Source organism: Sinohyriopsis cumingii, chromosome 4 (assembly GCF_028554795.1).
Source record: "Sinohyriopsis cumingii isolate HCF-2022 chromosome 4, ASM2855479v2, whole genome shotgun sequence".
NCBI classification, from domain to species: domain Eukaryota; kingdom Metazoa; phylum Mollusca; class Bivalvia; order Unionida; family Unionidae; genus Sinohyriopsis; species Sinohyriopsis cumingii.
In genome coordinates, this window is record NC_142964.1 from 13,778,990 (window position 1) to 13,799,811 (window position 20,822).

General features: G+C 34.1%; 1 protein-coding gene across 1 annotated transcript in view; it reads left to right on the plus strand.

Annotated features, from left to right (window-relative positions):
• LOC149800640 (thrombospondin type-1 domain-containing protein 4-like) overlaps positions 1-20,822 on the plus strand; it is a 316,301-nt gene that overhangs the window by 247,528 nt on the left and 47,951 nt on the right. Inside the window, exon 5 of the mRNA XM_089954650.1 lies at positions 8,307-8,436. Within this exon, the coding sequence (XP_089810776.1) occupies positions 8,307-8,436 (130 nt within the window). The remainder of the gene's footprint in view (positions 1-8,306; positions 8,437-20,822) is intronic.

Genomic DNA, 20,822 nt, shown 5'->3' on the forward strand with positions numbered 1-20,822 from the left:
TGACCAAATGAAATATACAATGACCAAATGAAATATACAACAACCAAATGGAATATACAATGACCAAATCGAATATACAATGACCATATCAAATATAAATGACCGAATCGAATATACAATGACCAAATCAAATATACAATGACCAAATCAAATATACAATGACCAAATGGAATATACAATGACCAAATCGAATATACAATGACCAAATCAAATATACAATGACCAAATCGAATATACAATGACCAAATCGAATATACAATGACCAAATTGACTATACAACGACCAAATCAAATATACAATGTCCAAATCAAATATACAACGACCAAATCGAATAGAAAGTCTTCTAACTTTAATAAGCAGCTTTAAAAAATATATAGCACACATTTTTTAAACATCCCAGCAATTCAGGCCAAAGATTTTATTAGGTGCTTGAGAAGTAATAGGGTAAAATTGCACTATATTTTCTATAAATTAATAAAATAGTGTCACATATAAAAAGAAAAGGGTGTACCTCACAAGTTTATATGCAGGTCGTAGAGTTGTAGTTTTAAAGAGTATAATAAAAGCTGCATGGCAAATTTATGATGATTAAATTTATGAATATTGAATTTTATGAACAATAAACCTCATGGTGCCAAATGTACTTTTGGATGTCTTTTCTGGGCAGTATCCCAGTCACACTTACTGTATATACTCACTTATAAATCAAATCTAACTGCCAACAGCATAGCTCCATTTCTGCTAGTACACAATGCACTAGCAGATTGGGTCAACATTGTTTCTTCTGCTGATCACTGAAAACAAACTTCATAGACCCAGATCTATCAGCACATCATACAAAACGAGATCTGGGTCTGTGCAGTTTGCATTTGAACTTGTCTTATAAGCAATTATAATTGGTAATTGTCAAAATTGGGTAGTAAAGCTGCAAATCAAATGAAAATTTGTTAATTTAAATGAACAGACGTGTATGATCTTTATACAGTGAAGCCATACTAAAGTTGACTTCTGTTTTGATATCCCACCATGATGGTTATAGGGCATATCCCACCATGATGGTTATAGGGCATATCCCACCATGATGATTATAGGGCATATCCCACCATGATGGTTATAGGGCATATCCCACCATGATGGTTATAGGGCATATCCCACCATGATGGTTATAGGGCATATCCCACCATGATGGTTATAGGGCATATCCCACCATGATGGTTATAGGGCATATCCCACCATGATGGTTATAGGGCATATCCCACCATGATGATTATAGGGCATATTATATTACCCATGTCCATCCATGCCTACATTCATCTAGCCTTCTATCCATCACACCTTGGTAGCTTCTCATGAGTCGGTGGTTCTTTCCGGGGGTTTTCCAGGTTCTTAATTCCTCCACCATTAATACTGGCTGCCATGTATAGCCTATCTTGTACTGAAAAGCAACAACAACAACAACAACCATCACACCTTGGTTGGGGCCCCAAGTGGCTGGGTGGTCTTAAGCGCTCACCATTATGGATCATGCCATCTCACCTCTGTCTGCATGGGTTCGAGTCTTGGGCTCAGCCAGTGTGGGTATGTGGGAAAGCTTGCTGCTTGCTTCTCGTGGGTCAGTGTGGTTCTTTCCAGGGTTTTCCCGAGATCTTCCTCCACCATTGATAATGGCTGCTATGTATAGCCTATCTTGTGCTAAAAAATGGTGTTAAACTCTATAACAACAATAACAACAACAATCACACCTTGATTACCCATGATGTGGACATAAACATAAAGTTAATGAATTATTTGTCAGTCCAAACCTACAGCATATTTTGCCATTCATCATTTGTGTCCTACTTAATTATTGTAACTTGCAGTGTTTTAATTGCTCTGACACTTCCCCATTTCAATCAGTTCAGTGCATTTACAGTATAAAATGTTTTTTATGATTATTTTTTTAAAATATGTTCAGTATATTTTCCATAATTTTACTTCATTTCTCAGAATAATTTGTTCTTTGGATAAATCCAACAGCATTACTATACACTTATTCATTCTGTTCAGTCAGGGCCACCATGGTGACCACCATAGTTCATCCACTGCAATGGTATCACTAGGGGGGATGACACCAAAATCACTGTTTATAAAATTTTTGAATTTTGTGCAGGAAGGATGTTCATGGGGCTGACACCATGAGTTACCGCACATGACTGTCTATACAATTTTTGAATTTTTGTGCAGGAAGGGGGTCCATGGGGGTGACACCATGAGTTACCACACTGGGTGACAGCAACTCTAGTGATGCCACTGATCCACTGGATTCTACTTTTGAGCAAACTTGATTCAAACCTAGAGGCTGTACTCAGTATGAAAGAGAAAAGCATTTAATTTTCCTGCCACCAGAAATATAGTGCTATATTTAACTCTACTTGTCAGATTAATAGTTCATTTGTATCATGAGGTTTAGTTAATATGAAATAACAATGATGGTCATCAGTCATGGCTACCATAGTGACCATCTTAAAAATATAGTATTCACTTCTTCTCCTAAATGGATGATCATATCAATATTGTAAAAATGGTGCTGATCTGACATCTAGCATGGTTGTGGTAATCTTAAAAATCTTTGTTATCATTATTCCTTCAGAATCCACATGACAGCTATCTACAAACTTTTCTTATTGATACTCTGGATGGTCAGAATTGCACAGCATTTTTATTTTAAAAACAAAACCTTATGATACGTAAATAGCCTGAAATGAAACTGGTGCAAATCTGACATGACCACAGTGGCATAAATCTTACATCACAACATGTCACACAAAAAACATGATTTATGACACACACACCCATCTCCCACACACATCAGCCTGATACAGTAATGCTTATAAAAACATGATTTATTACACACACACACCCATCTCCCACACACATCAGCCTGATACAGTAATGCTTATAAAAACATGATTTATTACACACACACCCATCTCCCACACACATCAACCTAATACAGTAATGCTTATAAAAACATGATTTATTACACACACACACATACACCATCTCCCACACACATCAGCCTGATACAGTAATGCTTATAAAAACATGATTTATTACACACACACACCCATCTCCCACACACATCAACCTAATACAGTAATGCTTATAAAAACATGATTTATTACACACACACACATACACCATCTCCCACACACATCAGCCTGATACAGTAATGCTTATAAAAACATGATTTATTACACACACACACCCATCTCCCACACACATCAACCTAATACAGTAATGCTTATAAAAACATGATTTATTACACGCACACACATACACCATCTCCCACACACATCAACCTGATACAGTAATACTTATAAAAACATGATTTATTACACACACACACACACACCATCTCCCACACACATCAACCTAATACAGTAATACTTATAAAAACATGATTTCCAATATATCTTTATTCAAAATAAATTTAAAAAAAGAAAGAGAAAGAAACCTTTCTTGACACCACAGTATAAGGATTTTCTCTGTGTGTTGATGATATATGAAAATGCAACGTGGCTTTTTTAAAATTCGAATTTAATTTTCTTATCATATTTTTCTACAGGCTTATATGAGTAAATAACTTATTCTTAATCTGGTCATATGTTACTCCTCCTGAATGGATGGTCATATCAACATGGGATTTTCACAAATAAACTTTTCAAGAAGTCTGGGTGCCCATCTGATGTTCATTCTGGCTGTCATAGTGGTCATCTTGAAAATCTTAAAGTTGCTACTCTTTATGAATGGATGGTTGTATCGACATGGGATTTTCATTAAAATAAATCTTATGATGTCCCATACCTGCCATAACATGGCATATCTTCCTATAAACATGATTTTTTATGCCCAGTGTTTCTAAAAACACTATGTTCATTAATCTTCACAAAAAAAGAAAGAAAAAGATTCGGTATATGCCTGTTACATGTAGCATGTATTTACGATATGTAGACCTGATTTGAAGCCAATAATTTGTCTTCCAGTGGATTTTAAAGACAGAAGCTTCAGGTATGTTTTTATTTAATGTCAGTGTGGTTGTGGTTTTGTGAGGTTTTGCACATGTGTGTGTGTGTGGTGCGACAATACAAAGTCTACCAACTATGATTTTCTTGTAGGTGCTTTGAACAAGACAAACAAGCTGTTGTCAGATTTGAATTTCCAATCTTTATTTTTGAAGGTTTATTTGAAAAATGATGAATTGGATGATTTCGCTTGTTTGGTTAAGTTTACTGACCCCCTTGGGACCTCAAAACAGTTTTTTCATCTCAAACAAACACACCCCAACACTCTCTGGGAATATGGTAAGTATGCTGGTCCTTAATCTGACATCCAATATGGCCACCATCCAATATGGCTATCTTAAAAATCTCGTTATCACGTCGCTACTTTAACAAAGAGTCACACTGACATGAGGTTGTCAAGACAAGATCTTTTATTTTCATTTGGTCTTAAATGAAAACTTTGATGATCTGACCACCAATATGGTCACCTCAACAGCCATCTTGAGAATCTTGCTATTGCTACTCCTGAATGGAAAGTCATATCTTTAAAAATAGTTTTTGTATAATCATGGAATCTATACCAATGTAGCTTACATAGGAGAATAAGAGATAGTTTTAACACTCAACAGTTAAAAGGAAGAAAGATTTTGTCATGAATTCCTGGACATTCTTTTCATCCTTTAGAACATCAATCCATTTATGGTTGTTGATGCTGATGTGGGGTTTAACGCCATTTTTCAGCACACAATAGGCTATACATGGCAGCCAGTATTAGTGGTGGAGGAAGAACCCGGGAAAACCCCCGAAAGAACCACTGACCCACGAGAAGCTGCTGGCAAGCTTTCTCACATACCCACACTGGTTGAATGCAAGACTCAAACCCATGCAGACAGAGGTGAGATGGCAGTGATCCGTAACGGAGAGCGCTTTAGACCACTCGGCCACTCGGGGCCCCTAATCCATTTATGGGACTATTGTCTTATTTCATTAAGCATATTTAACCTTTTTTTTTTTTTTTAGTAAACAGGTTGATAACATTTTGACCTTGATTTCTGCATCAAAGGCCTTGATGCTTACTTTTTTCAATGATGGCTTGTGAGCATGATAATACAAACAAGTTATAATGGTTGGGTTGGCATGGTTTTTGTTTTGTAAAACACCATTTTTCAGCAAATGTTTCTGAATGCATTTTAATAAAGCATTGATGATATCAGTTTAATAACATTTTTTTCTTCCCAAAAATATTAATTATTGCTTAAACCAAACTTAGCAAGTTGACACATATTGACAGCATTTGGGACAAGTTCGGTGTTCTTATGTCTGTGATATCATGCTCAAGGTCAGAGGACAAATATTTTTGTGCTCACTTATCTTGTGAACATGGTAACTTAAAGATATGTATATTTTATTTAATTTATATTTGATTTAATTTAATTGTTTGTTTGTTAGTTTTAAATTTTTTTACTCCATTACATGCTATTGTAATGTAATTTTATTTACTGGATTTGACATTTTCCAGAAATTCAGTTAAGTTTTTCTTAAACAGTAATAATAGAAACTTTGTATCTAAAGCTGACCTAGTTCCTGACCTTGATTCAGAATCAGTATTAGTTGAAGTAAACAACTTAATACCTTTTTATTCTTTCTTAGAGTTGATTCATAAAGTGAAATGGAGACTGTATTTGGAGTACATGACAAATAACATGTAGAAATTGTTTCAAACTCTGGGTTTTCCAAAAGATTGACCCGCATCTGGGCATCAGTTTTGCGCAGTAGCCAGATATAATATTGATGTATTGAGAAATAATTATTCTTGCCTTAACACTTGAGAAGTCAAAGTGTTTTATGTTGTGACCAGTTTGAGTTGAATTTTTATTTTTCTTCAAATTATTTGAATTCCAAGAGATTATTTTTTCCCTGGAAATACTTGTGCTCTAAATTAATTCTTGGACAAAGACACGTATCACAATTTACAAAGAATTCAAACGCTGGAATATTATTTTCTGTGATTGAACAAAGAACTGTTGACACATCAGTATGACGCTGACCATAGCATACATCATTGCCTTCCATTTTTGATTTCATCAGGATTCAAACTCAGTTTCATAAGAACTTTTTATTACTAGGAATTCTAGTCTTTTATTCTTAGATTATTCTTGGATTATTTTTGGATTTGATTTGTATAACCCACAAGTTCTTTTTCTCATTTTTACCTTGTATTTCTAGGGAAATAAATTATTTTATTAAATTTTACAAAGCTTGTTTTCTTCACTCTTTTATTCTTGCGTTTTGTAAGAGCCTAAACGTGACAAATAAAAAAAAGTATTTTTCTTAAAAATTCGTTATGATTGAATTTCTATGAGATGATTTTAGTTGTTTGCAAAGAAAAAGAAGAAGTGAACTTGTTATGAATTGCTGTAAATTCTTTTTGGCTTGTTGAGTGTCTGTCCTTTTGAGGAACTTTTTTGCATCTTTAAGAAAAGTTGTGAATTTTTAAAATCATAGTTCTCACCCAGGCTTGCCCAGGTTGGCTGCCTTAGTGTATGCATGGGAAAAGCACTTAGCTCCCATTTTTACAGCGTGATAAAGCCATTTATTTGTTAAAAGTGCCATTGCAACTGACAAATACAAAAACATGTTCATCTAGAATAAACAAAAGACATTCATAAATCATGATTCTGGTACTTTTAACATCCCCAAAGTTTATATATACATAATGTCTACAGTAATTATATCAAGCAATAAAAATCCTCTGTAATGCATAGTTTAGTGCAGAGAACAAACAATTATTTTGTTTTATTTTATTTTTTATCATCACTCTGATCTTTGTAAAAACTTTCATGCATCTTTAATGGGTTTAGTTAGCATAAATTTATAATGATAACATTATAATGATAACATATCAGACTAAAGTTATGTTCACATTTTCACACTAATAAACTCAAGTGGGTTGAAGCCTGACTACAAGTATTACTTTCAACTTATGTCCAAAGTGTCACAAATCTAAGTAAACTTGCATGACATAAAAAATGAAGAGTTTTTTACTTCTATGTTAGTTCTATAGTAAAGCTACTACCTACAATAGCTACATTCTGTGAAAGATGAGGAAATATACAAATTCAATTGATGATAACTTTTCAAAGCTTTATTTACTGTAAGAAGTTGATAATCATTACTTTTCAATCATTAAAATCCTGTAGCAGGCTGTAAACAGTGAGATAATAATGTTTTCTTGCTTTGAGTTCCAGATTAATTTCTTTGTAGTTTTTGGTTGAGACAATTATTCATGGTTTAGGTTTCCTTTTTCCTCCCTGATTACAGATATGTTTGCATTCATTTTGAACATTGTAATACAAACAGGCAAATATTTTGGCACTGAAATTCAACCAGTATATCTCTTTTCAAGTATGGCTTATGTTCACCTTTTATTTTTGAAAATGTTTTGCTCTGGTTTCAATGTAGTAGTGAAGCTAGACCTAGGGCCCAAGCAAAGCATACATTGAACGTAAGTTTAGAGACCTCTGGTTTCATATGGTAGAGGTAAAGCCTAGGGCCCAAAGCATAGTACATATGTAACATACAGCTTACAGAACTATAGATACGTGGTGTGTTTCAAAACTACTTCATTTTAAGCATTTAGTCCAAAGTTCTCAGTGCATTACTGATGCCATTAGCACAAACCATGTTGTGATGGTGTGTTCAGTGAATATAAATTATATTATCAGTTCAAGTTTCAGCTCTTCCTATGCTTGAAAAGATAGCACTTGATCAATGTAGAATGATATATACACACATGCCCTGGGGTAGTCTTGGTCACTAAGCCCCATTTGGCACATTTAAAAAGTATGATTAGCATCTTGAAGATTAAGACTATGTCTTATAGCGTAAGTAGTACAGTTTGTGGTAGAAACACAATATCCCCATGAAATTTGTCAAAATGCAATTAGAATACCCAGTTTATTTAAGTCTTATCTGACATTCATTGACTTGGAATAAAAGGAAGTAATTGGAACTTTAGAATTGTGGAAATTGTTTCACCAACAAATTTACATATTTATTAAAAATTTGCATTTTTGTTAAAATAAATCATGATAATTGACAGAAAAAGTGATGGTTTCAGAACACTTTAGATAAACATAGTTGAAGAAATTGTGTTATTTTAGATTTCTCAAAAATTCTTTTCTTGCCAGATTCTTCAAGGGATACTTTATAATCTTATTTATGATTATAATATAGTTATAATTGGATTAAATTGTTTTCCAGGTACCCAGAACACAAATGTTGTATGCATGAAGAGGAACACAAATGTTATTGTTACAGAAGACAACTGTGACAAAGACCAGAAACCAAGGATCCAGACTTTGGCCTGCAACCAGAGTCCATGTCCACCCAGGTAGGTGTATTGATAGAACTGAATTTTCAATATTGCATAAATTGTGCCAAACTACAAATCCATAACCACGGTCATACAGTGTACTGTCTGATCTCTACTATTTGTTAAACTAATGATTTATGGTAGTCCACTTTAGTAAAATCAATGCTTACTGCAGAGTTCAAAATGACAGCATCATTACCTTACGATTTTATCCAGGTGATGTCACCTTTTACCTGTATGTATAATAAAAATGTACCATTGTGAACTCCAGGAGAGATTGAAAATAGAATTACATGGTTTTGATGTTTGTTTCTGATTAAATAATGAACAGGTACAATTCTTACGCAGTTGTAATACCATATCTTCTTGCTTATAAGTTGAGTCCAGTTGCAAACTTTACAAAGCCAAATCTTATAAGTTGAGTTCAGTTGCAAACTTTGCAAATTCCAATCTTATAAGCTGAGTCCCATTGCAAACTTTACAAAACCAGATCTTTTGAGTCCACTTGTAAACTTTACAAAGCCAGATCTTTTGAGTCCAATTGCAAACTTTGCAAAGCCAGATCTTATAAGTTGAGACCCATTGCAAACTTTACAAAACCAGATCTTTTAAGTTGAATCCAGTTGTAAACTTTACAAAGCCAGATCTTTTGAGTCCAGTTGCAAACTTTACAAAGCCAGATCTTATAAGCTGAGTCCCATTGCAAACTTTACAAAGCCAGATCTTATAAGTTGAGTCCCATTGCAAACTTTACAAAACCAGATCTTTTAAGTTGAATCCAGTTGTAAACTTTACAAAGCCAGATCTTTTGAGTCCAGTTGCAAACTTTACAAAGCCAGATCTTATAAGTTGAGACCCATTGCAAACTTTACAAAACCAGATCTTTTAAGTTGAATCCAGTTGTAAACTTTACAAAGCCAGATCTTTTGAGTCCAGTTGCAAACTTTACAAAGCCAGATCTTATAAGCTGAGTCCCATTGCAAACTTTACAAAGCCAGATCTTATAAGTTGAGTCCCATTGCAAACTTTACAAAGCCAGATTTTATAAGTTGAGTCCAGTTGCAAACTTTACCAAGCCAGATCTTATAAGTTGAGTCCAGTTGCAAACTTTGCAAAGCCCAATCTTATAAGTTGAGTCCCATTGCAAACTTTACAAAGCCAGATCTTATAAGCTGAGTCCCATTGCAAACTTTACCAAGCCAGATTTTATAAGTTGAGTCCAGTTGCAAACTTTACCAAGCCAGATCTTATAAGTTGAGTCCAGTTGCAAACTTTGCAAAGCCCAATCTTATAAGTTGAGTCCCATTGCAAACTTTACAAAGCCAGATCTTATAAGCTGAGTCCCATTGCAAACTTTACAAAGCCAGATCTTATAAGTTGAGTCCAGTTGCAAACTTTACAAAGCCAGATCTTATAAGCTGAGTCCCATTGCAAACTTTACCAAGCCAGATCTTATAAGTTGAGTCCCATTGCAAACTTTACAAAGCCAGATCTAGCATCACCTAAGGCATGAGCAGTTCTAGGTCCATGCAGTTTGTTTGCAGCAATCAGTAGAACAGAATATACAACCCTGATCTGCCTGCACTTTATGCAATAGCAGTTCAGAGTCTGTGTTGTTGGCACTTGGAGTTGACTTATAAGCAAGTATATACAGCAACAGCAATGAGTCTTCTGGGAGTGTATGATAAGGTCAACAGAGACATTTGGAAATCTTTACCAATTGATGACCTGGCATACATTTGCTGTACAGCCGTCTGTTGCAGAAAACATCTCATTAATCAAGATTACTTTACTGTGTGCATTTAATGAAAGGAGTCTGTGATCTTTGATCTGTGCAAATGTAATGAATTTTTAAATACTCTTTCAGTGAATAATTAATGACAATTAGTGACAAATTTTTAAAAAAATCCAGTGTATTAACCCTTACATTTTCCCATACTGCTCAGTGTCATTATCCTTACTTTTTGCCATACTGTCCAGTGTAGTAACCCTTTTTGCCATACTGTCCATTGTAGGAACCATTACTTTTTGCCACAATGTCCATTGTAGGAACCATTACTTTTTGTCATACTGTTTAGTGTAAAAACCCTTACATTTTCCATACTGTTCATTGTAATAACCCTTAAATTTTCCCATAATGTTCAGTATAATAACCGTTACTTTTCCCATAATGTTCAGTGTAATAACCCTTATTTTTTTGCAAACTGTCCCTTGTAGTAACCATTATTTTTTCCCATACTGTCTGTTGTAATAACCCTGATATTTTTCCCATACTATTCGGTGTAATAACCCTTACTTGTTCCCATTCTATCCATTGTAGTAACCTTTACTTTTTCACTTACTGTACAGTGTAATGACCCATGCTTTGACATATGTAGCTAAGAGTAGTGCAAGAAAATGCACACCCAGCTATCCATTTTTTATGATTTTGGATTTGTTGGACTTTGTAAAACTATATATTTTTTAACAAGTTAAATACTTCAGCATCTAATGATACTTAAAGAGAACAGTAGAGATATTATAAAGTGGCATATATGTTTTACACTGTTTGCAGCTGGATGTGAGTTACACTGGTGTTACTGAAGTGTGAAGGCCTATTTGTCTTTTTGCAAAAAGTGGGGGACATACTATTTGCATTTTCTTTATGTCTTTCTAGCGATCACACTTTCATTTCCACTCTGCAGCTTTAAAATTGACATCTTGGGATGACATTTGGTGCACTCATGCATTGTCATTAAAATGTGTTTTTACACAAGAACATTATTACATTTCTGACCATTCAGCCAATGAATTGTTTGAACTCTTATGATAAAAACGTCTTCTCTTTCAAATTTAATACTAACACCTTTTATACTGTCAATGTGAATGGAGTTATGAGTAGAAGCTGTCATGTGAATGGAGTTATGAGTATAAGCTGTCACTGTGAATAGAGTTACAATTATAAGCTGTCAGCGTGAATGGAGTTATGAGTAGAAGCTATCAGTGTGAATGGAGTTATGATTAGAAGCTATCAGTGTGAATGGAGTTATGAGTAGAAGCTATCAGTGTGAATGGAGTTATGAGTAGAAGCTATCAGTGTGAATGGAGTTATGAGTAGAAGCTATCAGTGTGAATGGAGTTACAAGTATAAACTGTCAGTGTGAATGGAGGTATGAGTATAAGCTGTCAGTGCATATGGAGTTATGAGTAAAAGCTGTCAATGTGAATGGAGTTACAAGTATAAGCTGTCAGTGTGTATGGAGTTATGAGTATAAGCTGTCAGTGTGTATGGAGTTATGAGTATAAGCTATCAGTGTGTATGGAGTTATGAGTAAAAGCTGTCAATGTGAATGGAGTTACAAGTATAAGCTGTCAGTGTGTGTGGAGTTATGAGTATAAGCTGTCAGTGTGTATGGAGTTATGAGTATAAGCTGTCAGTGTGTATGGAGTTAAGAGTAAAAGCTGTCAATGTGAATGGAGTTACAAGTATAAGCTGTCAGTGTGTATGGAGTTATGAGTATAAGCTGTCAGTGTGTATGGAGTTATGAGTATAAGCTGTCAGTGTGTATGGAGTTATGAGTAAAAGCTGTCAGTGTGTATGGAGTTATGAGTATAAGCTGTCAGTGTGTATGGAGTTATGAGTATAAGCTGTCAGTGTGTATGGAGTTATGAGTAAAAGCTGTCAATGTGAATGGAGTTACAAGTATAAGCTGTCAGTGTGTATGGAGTTATGAGAAGAAGCAGGATTAAAAAAATGATTGTATGTCAATTTGTATGATATTATGAAGCAAACAGTTTGCATACTCTAAATGGTCAATGTAGATGAAAATTTTGAAATCTACTGATCCGATATCCTGGTACTGTCACATGTATGTAAATCAGCACCTTAATTTGCCATTTTTATGTTTGGCATTCCTCTTTTAAATAAATGCCTGCAGTTTCTTTCATCTGTTGAACCTTTATTTGACATAATACACTGTCAAAATCTGTAACTTCCATTTTGCAAGTTTAGTCATTGTCAAGGTCAGTCTCACTCTCTTCCATGGGAATGATGGTGTGACCATGTACTATATGAAGCAAGTTTTGATGAATAGAGGTAACATATTTATCAGGTACATTTTAATCAACATATTTATCAGGTACATTTTAATCAACATATTTATCAGGTACATTTTAATCAACATATTTGTACCTATACCGGATCTACATGAGTAGACTCTGAAATATACTGAGCTTGCCGGCTCTCATAAGTTGGCTTGTCAAAGATTCAAGATGATTAGGTGACAACTGTTAATAACATAACACACAAGATTTCTTTAAAGATATACTTGGAAATAAAAGCACTCATCCCATTGATTAGCCACCTGGATTTCTTTACAAATATGAGCACTGTAAACTCTTGCACAGTTTATGTTTATCATCTATTGTTTATGTAATAGCTGCTGACTGATACAAACCTACTGTTTGGCTATAATATAGATAGATAAAAATAAGTATTGAAACATCGTTCAGTTAAGTGTATAAATAATAAATTTTAGAAAGCTTAGCTTTTATTGTTGATGTAGTTGAAGAGATAAGTCGCCAAGCATACACAGACAAAAAACAAAAGGAAACTTGATATATTAAGACATTAATAAAATTATTTTGGGATGAACTCTAATCTCCTGAGGGAAAGATGTTTCCTACTTGGGTAAGCTGACTTTATAAACTTTGTAAAGCCCTGCTGTTTCAACAAGACCTTTGATGAGTTTGATTTTCACAGAATTTGGTAAACATGTGACAGTTTTGTTGTACTGTTTGGCTTGGAAGTTTTATTGCATCTTGAAATAAGATGTCTTCTGAATACCATATTGTTGGGGGCAACCATGCCCTCTAGAAACATTTTAAGCCTAATAATGATTAAGAATGGGGGCTTGATCGATTTCAGCTAACCATCTTTCCATTGCAAAACTAAATAAAGAACTGTTTAAGAAATGTTTTTAGTATTCAGGATCACTAATTTTTAGAAAAGAATACCACTGGAAATTAGAGAAAGTACAAATATAAATGCATTTAATTATAATCCAATTCATTAGATGAAAAGTGGAACCTGTTTGATTTGACAAATACATTACATCTTAAAGTATAAATTCACTTACCTTCTACTTTTGTTGTCTCACTACTTTTGTACTGCATATGCACAATGTACCTAGTTAAAACACGTTCATTTAAATTTTGTATTTTTTATGTCCATATATAAATATAGCAATGTGCAACTGTGTACATGTACTTTGAATGTAAATATGCATATAATACAGGGTTCCCATGCTACCAGGAAATCAGGAAAAAGTCGTGAGAAATGATAATTTTTTTCCTGACCATGAAAAGTCCTTGAATTTTGCAAATACTGATGAAAGTCTGGAAACACCTGGGAATTTTCTGCCACCACTTGATGCCCAAAACAATAACATAATTGAGTTGTAACTAAACTGATTGTGAGTTAAATTTATCAAGTTCTAACCAGAATATTCAGAGGGTGCAGTATGGATCATTTGGTTGCTAGCAATGAACATATATGCTGAGTCAATCCAAATGCCCAGTGGATTAGATTCATCTAGTAGACTTTTATTTTCAAAATCAGCTCGATATCCGTATCTTTTCTTATATGGAAGGTTTGAAAACCAGTCTAGCATCAAAAGAGGCCAACATGGTGGTGGCAAAGCATAGCCACTTACCAGATGGCCTAGCAAACTTTAAACATTGTTAAATCGAGTGATACATGCATGAAATCGATATAAAAATTATTTATTTTCCCAGAAATTGTGAGTATTAAAATTGTTATGTCTTTAATCTGCTGAAAGACAAGGTAAAACTACATCATTGATGAAATATGACTTGGTACTCACGATTTGCATTGCTAGTCACACGAGTACACAAATCTAACAACCCACATTTTCAAATGTTGTAGAGAAAAAAAATAAAAAATATGAAATGAAAGTCATATACACTACTGTTTGTAATAAAAACACAAAAATGAAAGAACACAAAATTCTCCATATTTATATATTCCGAGAACAACTTCTTGAGTTTTGTTGTATCACATGACTACCACGTTGACATGTGCTCTCTGCTTGATAAATCAGACTGGCCAGATTGCTGGTTTTTGAAAAAAGGTATCTGACTTTAATTTAATATAATTGAATTTCTGTGCAACAACATTATAAAGGAGTTTGTAGCTGATATCAAGTGACTATAGGACTTCGGCATCGTCATTTGAGATTTATGAAGTCATGTGACTAGTAATGTAAATCATTGTTATTATTATTATTAGTATTAATTATTATTATTATTATTATTATTATTATTATTATTATTATTATTATCATCATTATTATCTGTCTTGCTGCATACATCACAAGTCCTGTTCAGTATATTTATATGGCAGTTGTTACTACTCAGAATACTTTGATTACAATTTTAGCTTGTTCTTTGAATTAATTGTGGAGCATGAACTTTCAGTCAAGGGGAATGCCAATTCCAGAATTAACCTAGGCATTAAGATTCTACATTTAGTGGCATTCCTGTCTACATGTTCTAAATTTTATCAGGTCAAGAAGAAAATGATTTAATAGACTTATCATTTGAAACCAGCGAGGCATACTTAAAACACAGACATAAGCAGAGTCCTGGTCTCAATTACTGGTGTCCATTTAGCTTGACCTCAGATGTACAAATATTTGGTAATTTTCAAAAAACTTCAAGTCCTTTGCACAGCTGGTCTTAATGCCTGACACACATGGAATTAGTTAATTCTGTTCATTCCACACAGAAATTCAAGACCATTCACACCAATTATGTGTGTCTCTTGACACCATTGACTGTAATTTGATGCCTCCTCTCCATTGCAAGTGAAAGAACCAGTTGATAATTGAAGGATATCTGTTGATAAATGAATCCTGTTATTTAGATATGGAAGTCATAAGTGTTAGCTAGTTAGGGTAGAAAATAAAATTTCATACCAAGGTCAACAACCTTGATTGTTTGGATTTTCACTGGACTTTCATTGTCTTGTAAACAGTGAGAAGAAGGTGCTGTAACTGATTGTATGAATGGCAAATCTTGCAGCTAAACTAATACAATACAGTCATGATAGTACATTTCAATTTATAAGCAGTACAGTAGTCAACAGAGCGAGTTGATGTTTACTAACATTGAACATAGCCATGATCAACAAAAATAAAATGAAGGACAACAATCATTCCATGCGTGACCAGTCACAATCCATTCTCTTCAACAGTCACCTGTCTTCATTGTATAACACTTCCAAACATTACCTTTTTTGATCCCTCTCTAAATCTTCATTTCCGTCTGTCCAGCATACAGTTTTATAGCATTGCTAGGATTGCCATGTATATTATTGTGACTATCATCTGAAGATGTACATATCTGAAGAAGACTCTGATTCTGCAATTTTTAGTTGTACTGTAGGCATGGATGAAAAGAACTTAGTTGTGATAACCTATTGTCCTACATCGGTCCACTCATAAACACAGGTTTGGTTTTGCTACTGATCCTAATCTACATGGAAGATTGCCATGAAACTTTGCACATTCATCCTATGGTCTTCTAGGTCCTAAATGTACATGGTCTTGCTTGGACTTCCAAGATGGCCATCACAGCGACAATGTTGTTATTACCACAGTTTCTGAATGGCTGGTCACATCAACAAGACTTATGATTCCTAGTTGGTCCTAAATGAAAAAGGTGCTGACCTGGGATCCAATATGGCCACCACTCCAGCCATCTTGAAAATCTTATTATTGTTTACACCACCTGGACAGAAAGTCATATTGACCTGAAATTTTACAAGAAGACTTCTTATGATGTCAAATTAGTCATAAATGAAAATTTGCCACTCACTTATCTAGTATGGCTGCCATAGTGGTCACCTTGAAAATCTTGTTACATTGCTGTTACTCCTGAATGGATGGTCATATCACTAAAAGACTTTTTGTGACATCTTAAGATGGTCCTCTGTGATAATGGTGCCAATTTCATGCTCATCATGGTTGCCATAGCAGCCATTTTTAGAAATCTTGTTATTGCTACTCACTTAAAACAGATGGTCATATTTTTTCTTTTCTTTTCTGAAAAGACATTTTAAGATGTCTAGTTTGTTCTAAAAATAAATGGTCTTATCTTGCAAATCCTGGAAATTCTTGCACCAGCATCAAGAGACTCTTGTTACAAGTTACTATCATTAACCCAAATTTTTGGACACTTGCAAAGGCATCCTTTTATCTCTGTCCAGATAATTCATGCACTGATGAAAATCGTCTACTTTGGCAAAATATTTACTTTGGAAAATTAATGTCTTTCTTGTCAGGACTGTGTATCAGTGTGCTTTAAAGTACAAAGAAATTCTGCTTGGAAGTGGTCTAAGTAGGTAAACTAGGTTGTATGGTAATGTTTCAGTGTCTTGTTTTACAATTCTTTTGCATATTGAGTATTTGTTTTTCTGTTCATATGTACAACAGTTAGTGAATGTAGTTTAGTTAAGGCTTGCCAAAAAAAAACTTTACATTACTCTGAACCTATACATTATCTTGAAACAAATGATAGATCAAAATGCACAAAGATAAAACAGTAATTAGACAAAGGGATTTTACAAATATATAATGATGTAAAAATCAATTAAAATCAACCTTTAAATATTTCATACATTTTTTTTTGAAAACTTTGAACAGACATGGCTGTTCTGAAGAATTCTTTATTTTTATTAAATAATATTTCAAACTACTTCAAAAATGTTCAGTACATTTATTTGGATTTGAAAATGTCAACTGGCCAGTTATTAGGGTCATCCACCTGTTTTGTGGCACATGGTCTGGTTATCATTATCTAGCAAGACAATGATGTTATTGCCCAGATTGAGTAATTCATAACATAAAATATGAAGTTAATGGATGGAATAACAGAAATCTGAACAGAGTTATAGAATAGAAGAACAGGAGCCCCTGGATGTAAAATATAACAATTTAATCAATTAATCAATTACATCAGAATGAAAGTGAACATGACAATTGAAGTATATACTTTCTCTTAGAAATAGAATTACAAAATTTGTATGAAATACAGTTCGCCATTCTGTTATACTAATAAAACAAATTTCATGATAGAATAGAGTGAATGATGAAATTCGTTTTGCTTGGCATGCATAACCTGGTTGCTCAGTTCCAGTCCTCCCAAAGTCTATGACAGGTCAGAGTTGCTGTATTCCTTTTCATCTTCTCTGTCTCTCCACTCTTCTGGCTCATCAACCATACTTGGATATCTACTTTCTTTTCCCACTGCATTGTACACATATGGAGCTATTTTTTTCCCATTAAATAAATAGCAATGCAACCTAAATATTTGTCAGGCTTGTCCATTTATGTCATTAATCAACAATCCCCATTCTCATAACATCAAATATTGTCTTAAACAGAACTAAGGGTGATATATCATCTTATCATAATTCAACCGACTAATGCTAATATGGTCAAATTGCAACCTGATACACACCAACCCTATCGTCATAAAATTAATATCTTTTTTTCTTAACTACTAGCTACATTCCTAGCTGGACCATTGACATAACTTGAAATCTTAGTATATAGTACTGCACCCCTGTGGGCTGTAAATCTATAATTTGGACTATCTCTTGAGAGGAATTCACAACTTAATCACACAAATGAATGAATGGATATCATTCCATGTCCTAGCTATGTTACTTGCTAACTAGTTATTCCTTGACATAACATTTCTTGGTATAATAAATTCAATTCCTAGGAACATGATTCATATCAATTTAGAAATTCAAATAATCACACAGTTTGTATCAGAAGTAATGCATGAAATGCTTGGAATACATGAGTCATATAACATTTGGGACAAATGCTTGCAAACCATTAGCTTCCAAACTCATGGAAAATTGATGTATGATTTAAAAAACAAATAAATTCAACAAATAATTACAAACTTTTATTAACAAACATATTGTAGGTGATTGAAACAAACATTGTTGCCATCCATGACTTGCTTCCTTTTCTATGTAAAGCTCTCTTTCCATGTCCCTCAACTTCCTGACACCCGTCCCTTGGACAGTTTTATTGAGAAAGTACTTTCAACTAATATTGAAATCAACTTCTTGGCTTCCCTCAGAAACTTAGACTGATCACTTCAAGAAGGCTAATTAATCTGGAAAAACTCATTTTATTACACTTATTTCAGATGGCACAAATTGTTTCTGGATTGCCTCTACTTTGAGATTTTCCTCTAGTTAACCCTACATTAACATATCTGTTGGACCATTATAGTGGGTCCTACTTAAAATTAAGTCATGCCTCAAAACAAGAGCATCACATCCATTGCAGCTAGTGATTTACCGTGGACCTAGCCCATACATCAAAGTTAATTATTACATGTCATGCTGACCACAACAATTAGATTGACTCGTGTATTTGTTGCAATAGCAATTTCTTCAAAATTCGATGTTGCACCAGTTAACGTCAACCATAAAGCATGTGGCCCATGATTTTCATCAAATAGTTCTCACATACTGAGATATTACAATTTATATATCTGTAGACAAATACTGCCTTTTGAATGTTTATTCTGTCATTTAGTTCTTGATGGTGTGTGAATATGGAGCTTTAGAATTAGGCGAGCTAATGCCTTTTGTATCTTGCTTTTCTTTCCAACTGACTCTTGAGGCAGTTATCCCATGTTTTCAAACAAAGTCAGTAAGTGTCAAAATGTAGGCATTTTTAGTATATTAATCTAGTTTGTATGAGGAGATATTTCTTAATTTTATCTAGTAAAGTTATTTCACTTGACTGGGATCTATTGACATAGTATGATTGTCCCACTTTAAATCACTCTCAGCTATTACTTCTAAAAGACTTTTTTATATTTTCAATTAGTTGACAATTATGGCCAGATTTACTGCCAATTTATTGCCAGATTTCCAAGTTTCTCAGTAGTGGAATGCCTTTTAGATGAGGCTTTTACCATGCAGTTTGTTATTGTTTCATCTATTTTGTTTTGATGATGTCTCAGTATTTCTTATATCGGAATCTAGTAGAGCTTCAATATTAATTACAGTATCATCATGTGATCAGTCCATAGAGGAGGGTCATTATGAAAATAAATAGCAATGGGCCATTAACAGACCCTTGGGAACACTGTGCACAATTTCCTTTGATCTAGACTGAACATTTCTTACAATGATCTTTTGCATCCTGTTAGAATGAATGTGAACCAGTTTAAGGTATTAGTATCCAGTTTATAACTAGATAAGAATGCATCATAATCAAAAGCTTCCTGAAGTCTAGAAATAATATTCATGTTAGGTTCCCCTTGTTGATTTCCTGTTGCCAAAGGTCTGTGAGTTTTGTTAAATCTACTTGGCATGAATGACCCTTGCCATGAATGACCCTTGCCAAAACCTGATTGTTCCATGTTAAAGAGTGTGGGAATGTTTTGAAATAATCATACAGTAACTTAGCAGTTTTTTGATAGTGTATGTTGAATAGAAATAGGTCTGTAGACTTTTGATAGTGTATGTTGTATAGAAATAGGTCTGTAGTATTCTGGATTTAACTGAGAGCCTTTTCATGTATTGGAGTTACTTTTGCCTGTTTAAATTTATCAGGGGAAACACCTGGCTGCTTACTCTCATTAATAAGGTAAGCTGTTGATTGAGATATCACAGGTGTGGCAGTTTTTAGCGCTGTTAGGCCAATTTCATAGTAGACTTTTTACATTAGTGTTAGGGCTGTCAGGCCAATTTCATAGTAGACTTTTTACATTAGTGTTAGGGCTGTTAGGCCAATTTCATAGTAGACTTTTTACATTAGTGTTAGGGCTGTTAGGCCAATTTCATAGTAGACTTTTTACATTAGTGTTAGGGCTGTTAGGCCAATTTCATCATAGACTTTTTACATTAGTGTTAGGGCTGTTAGGCCAATTTCATAGTCGACTTTTTACATTAGTGATAGGGCTGTCAGGCCAATTTCATAGTAGACTTTTTACATTAGTGTTAGGGCTGTCAGGCCAATTTCATAGTAGACTTTTTACATTAGTGTTAGGGCTGTTAGGCCAATTTCATAGTAGACGTTTTACATTAGTGTTAGGGCTGTTAGGCCAATTTCATAGTAGACTTTTTACATTAGTGTTAGGGCTGTTAGGCCAATTTCATAGTAGACGTTTTACATTAGTGTTAGGGCTGTTAGGCCAATTTCATAGTAGACTTTTTACATTAGTGTAAGGGCTGTTAGGCCAATTTCATAGTAGACTTTTTACATTAGTGTTAGGGCTGTTAGGACAATTTCATAGTAGACTTTTTACATTAGTGTTAGGGCTGTTAGGCCAATTTCATAGTAGACTTTTTACATTAGTATTAG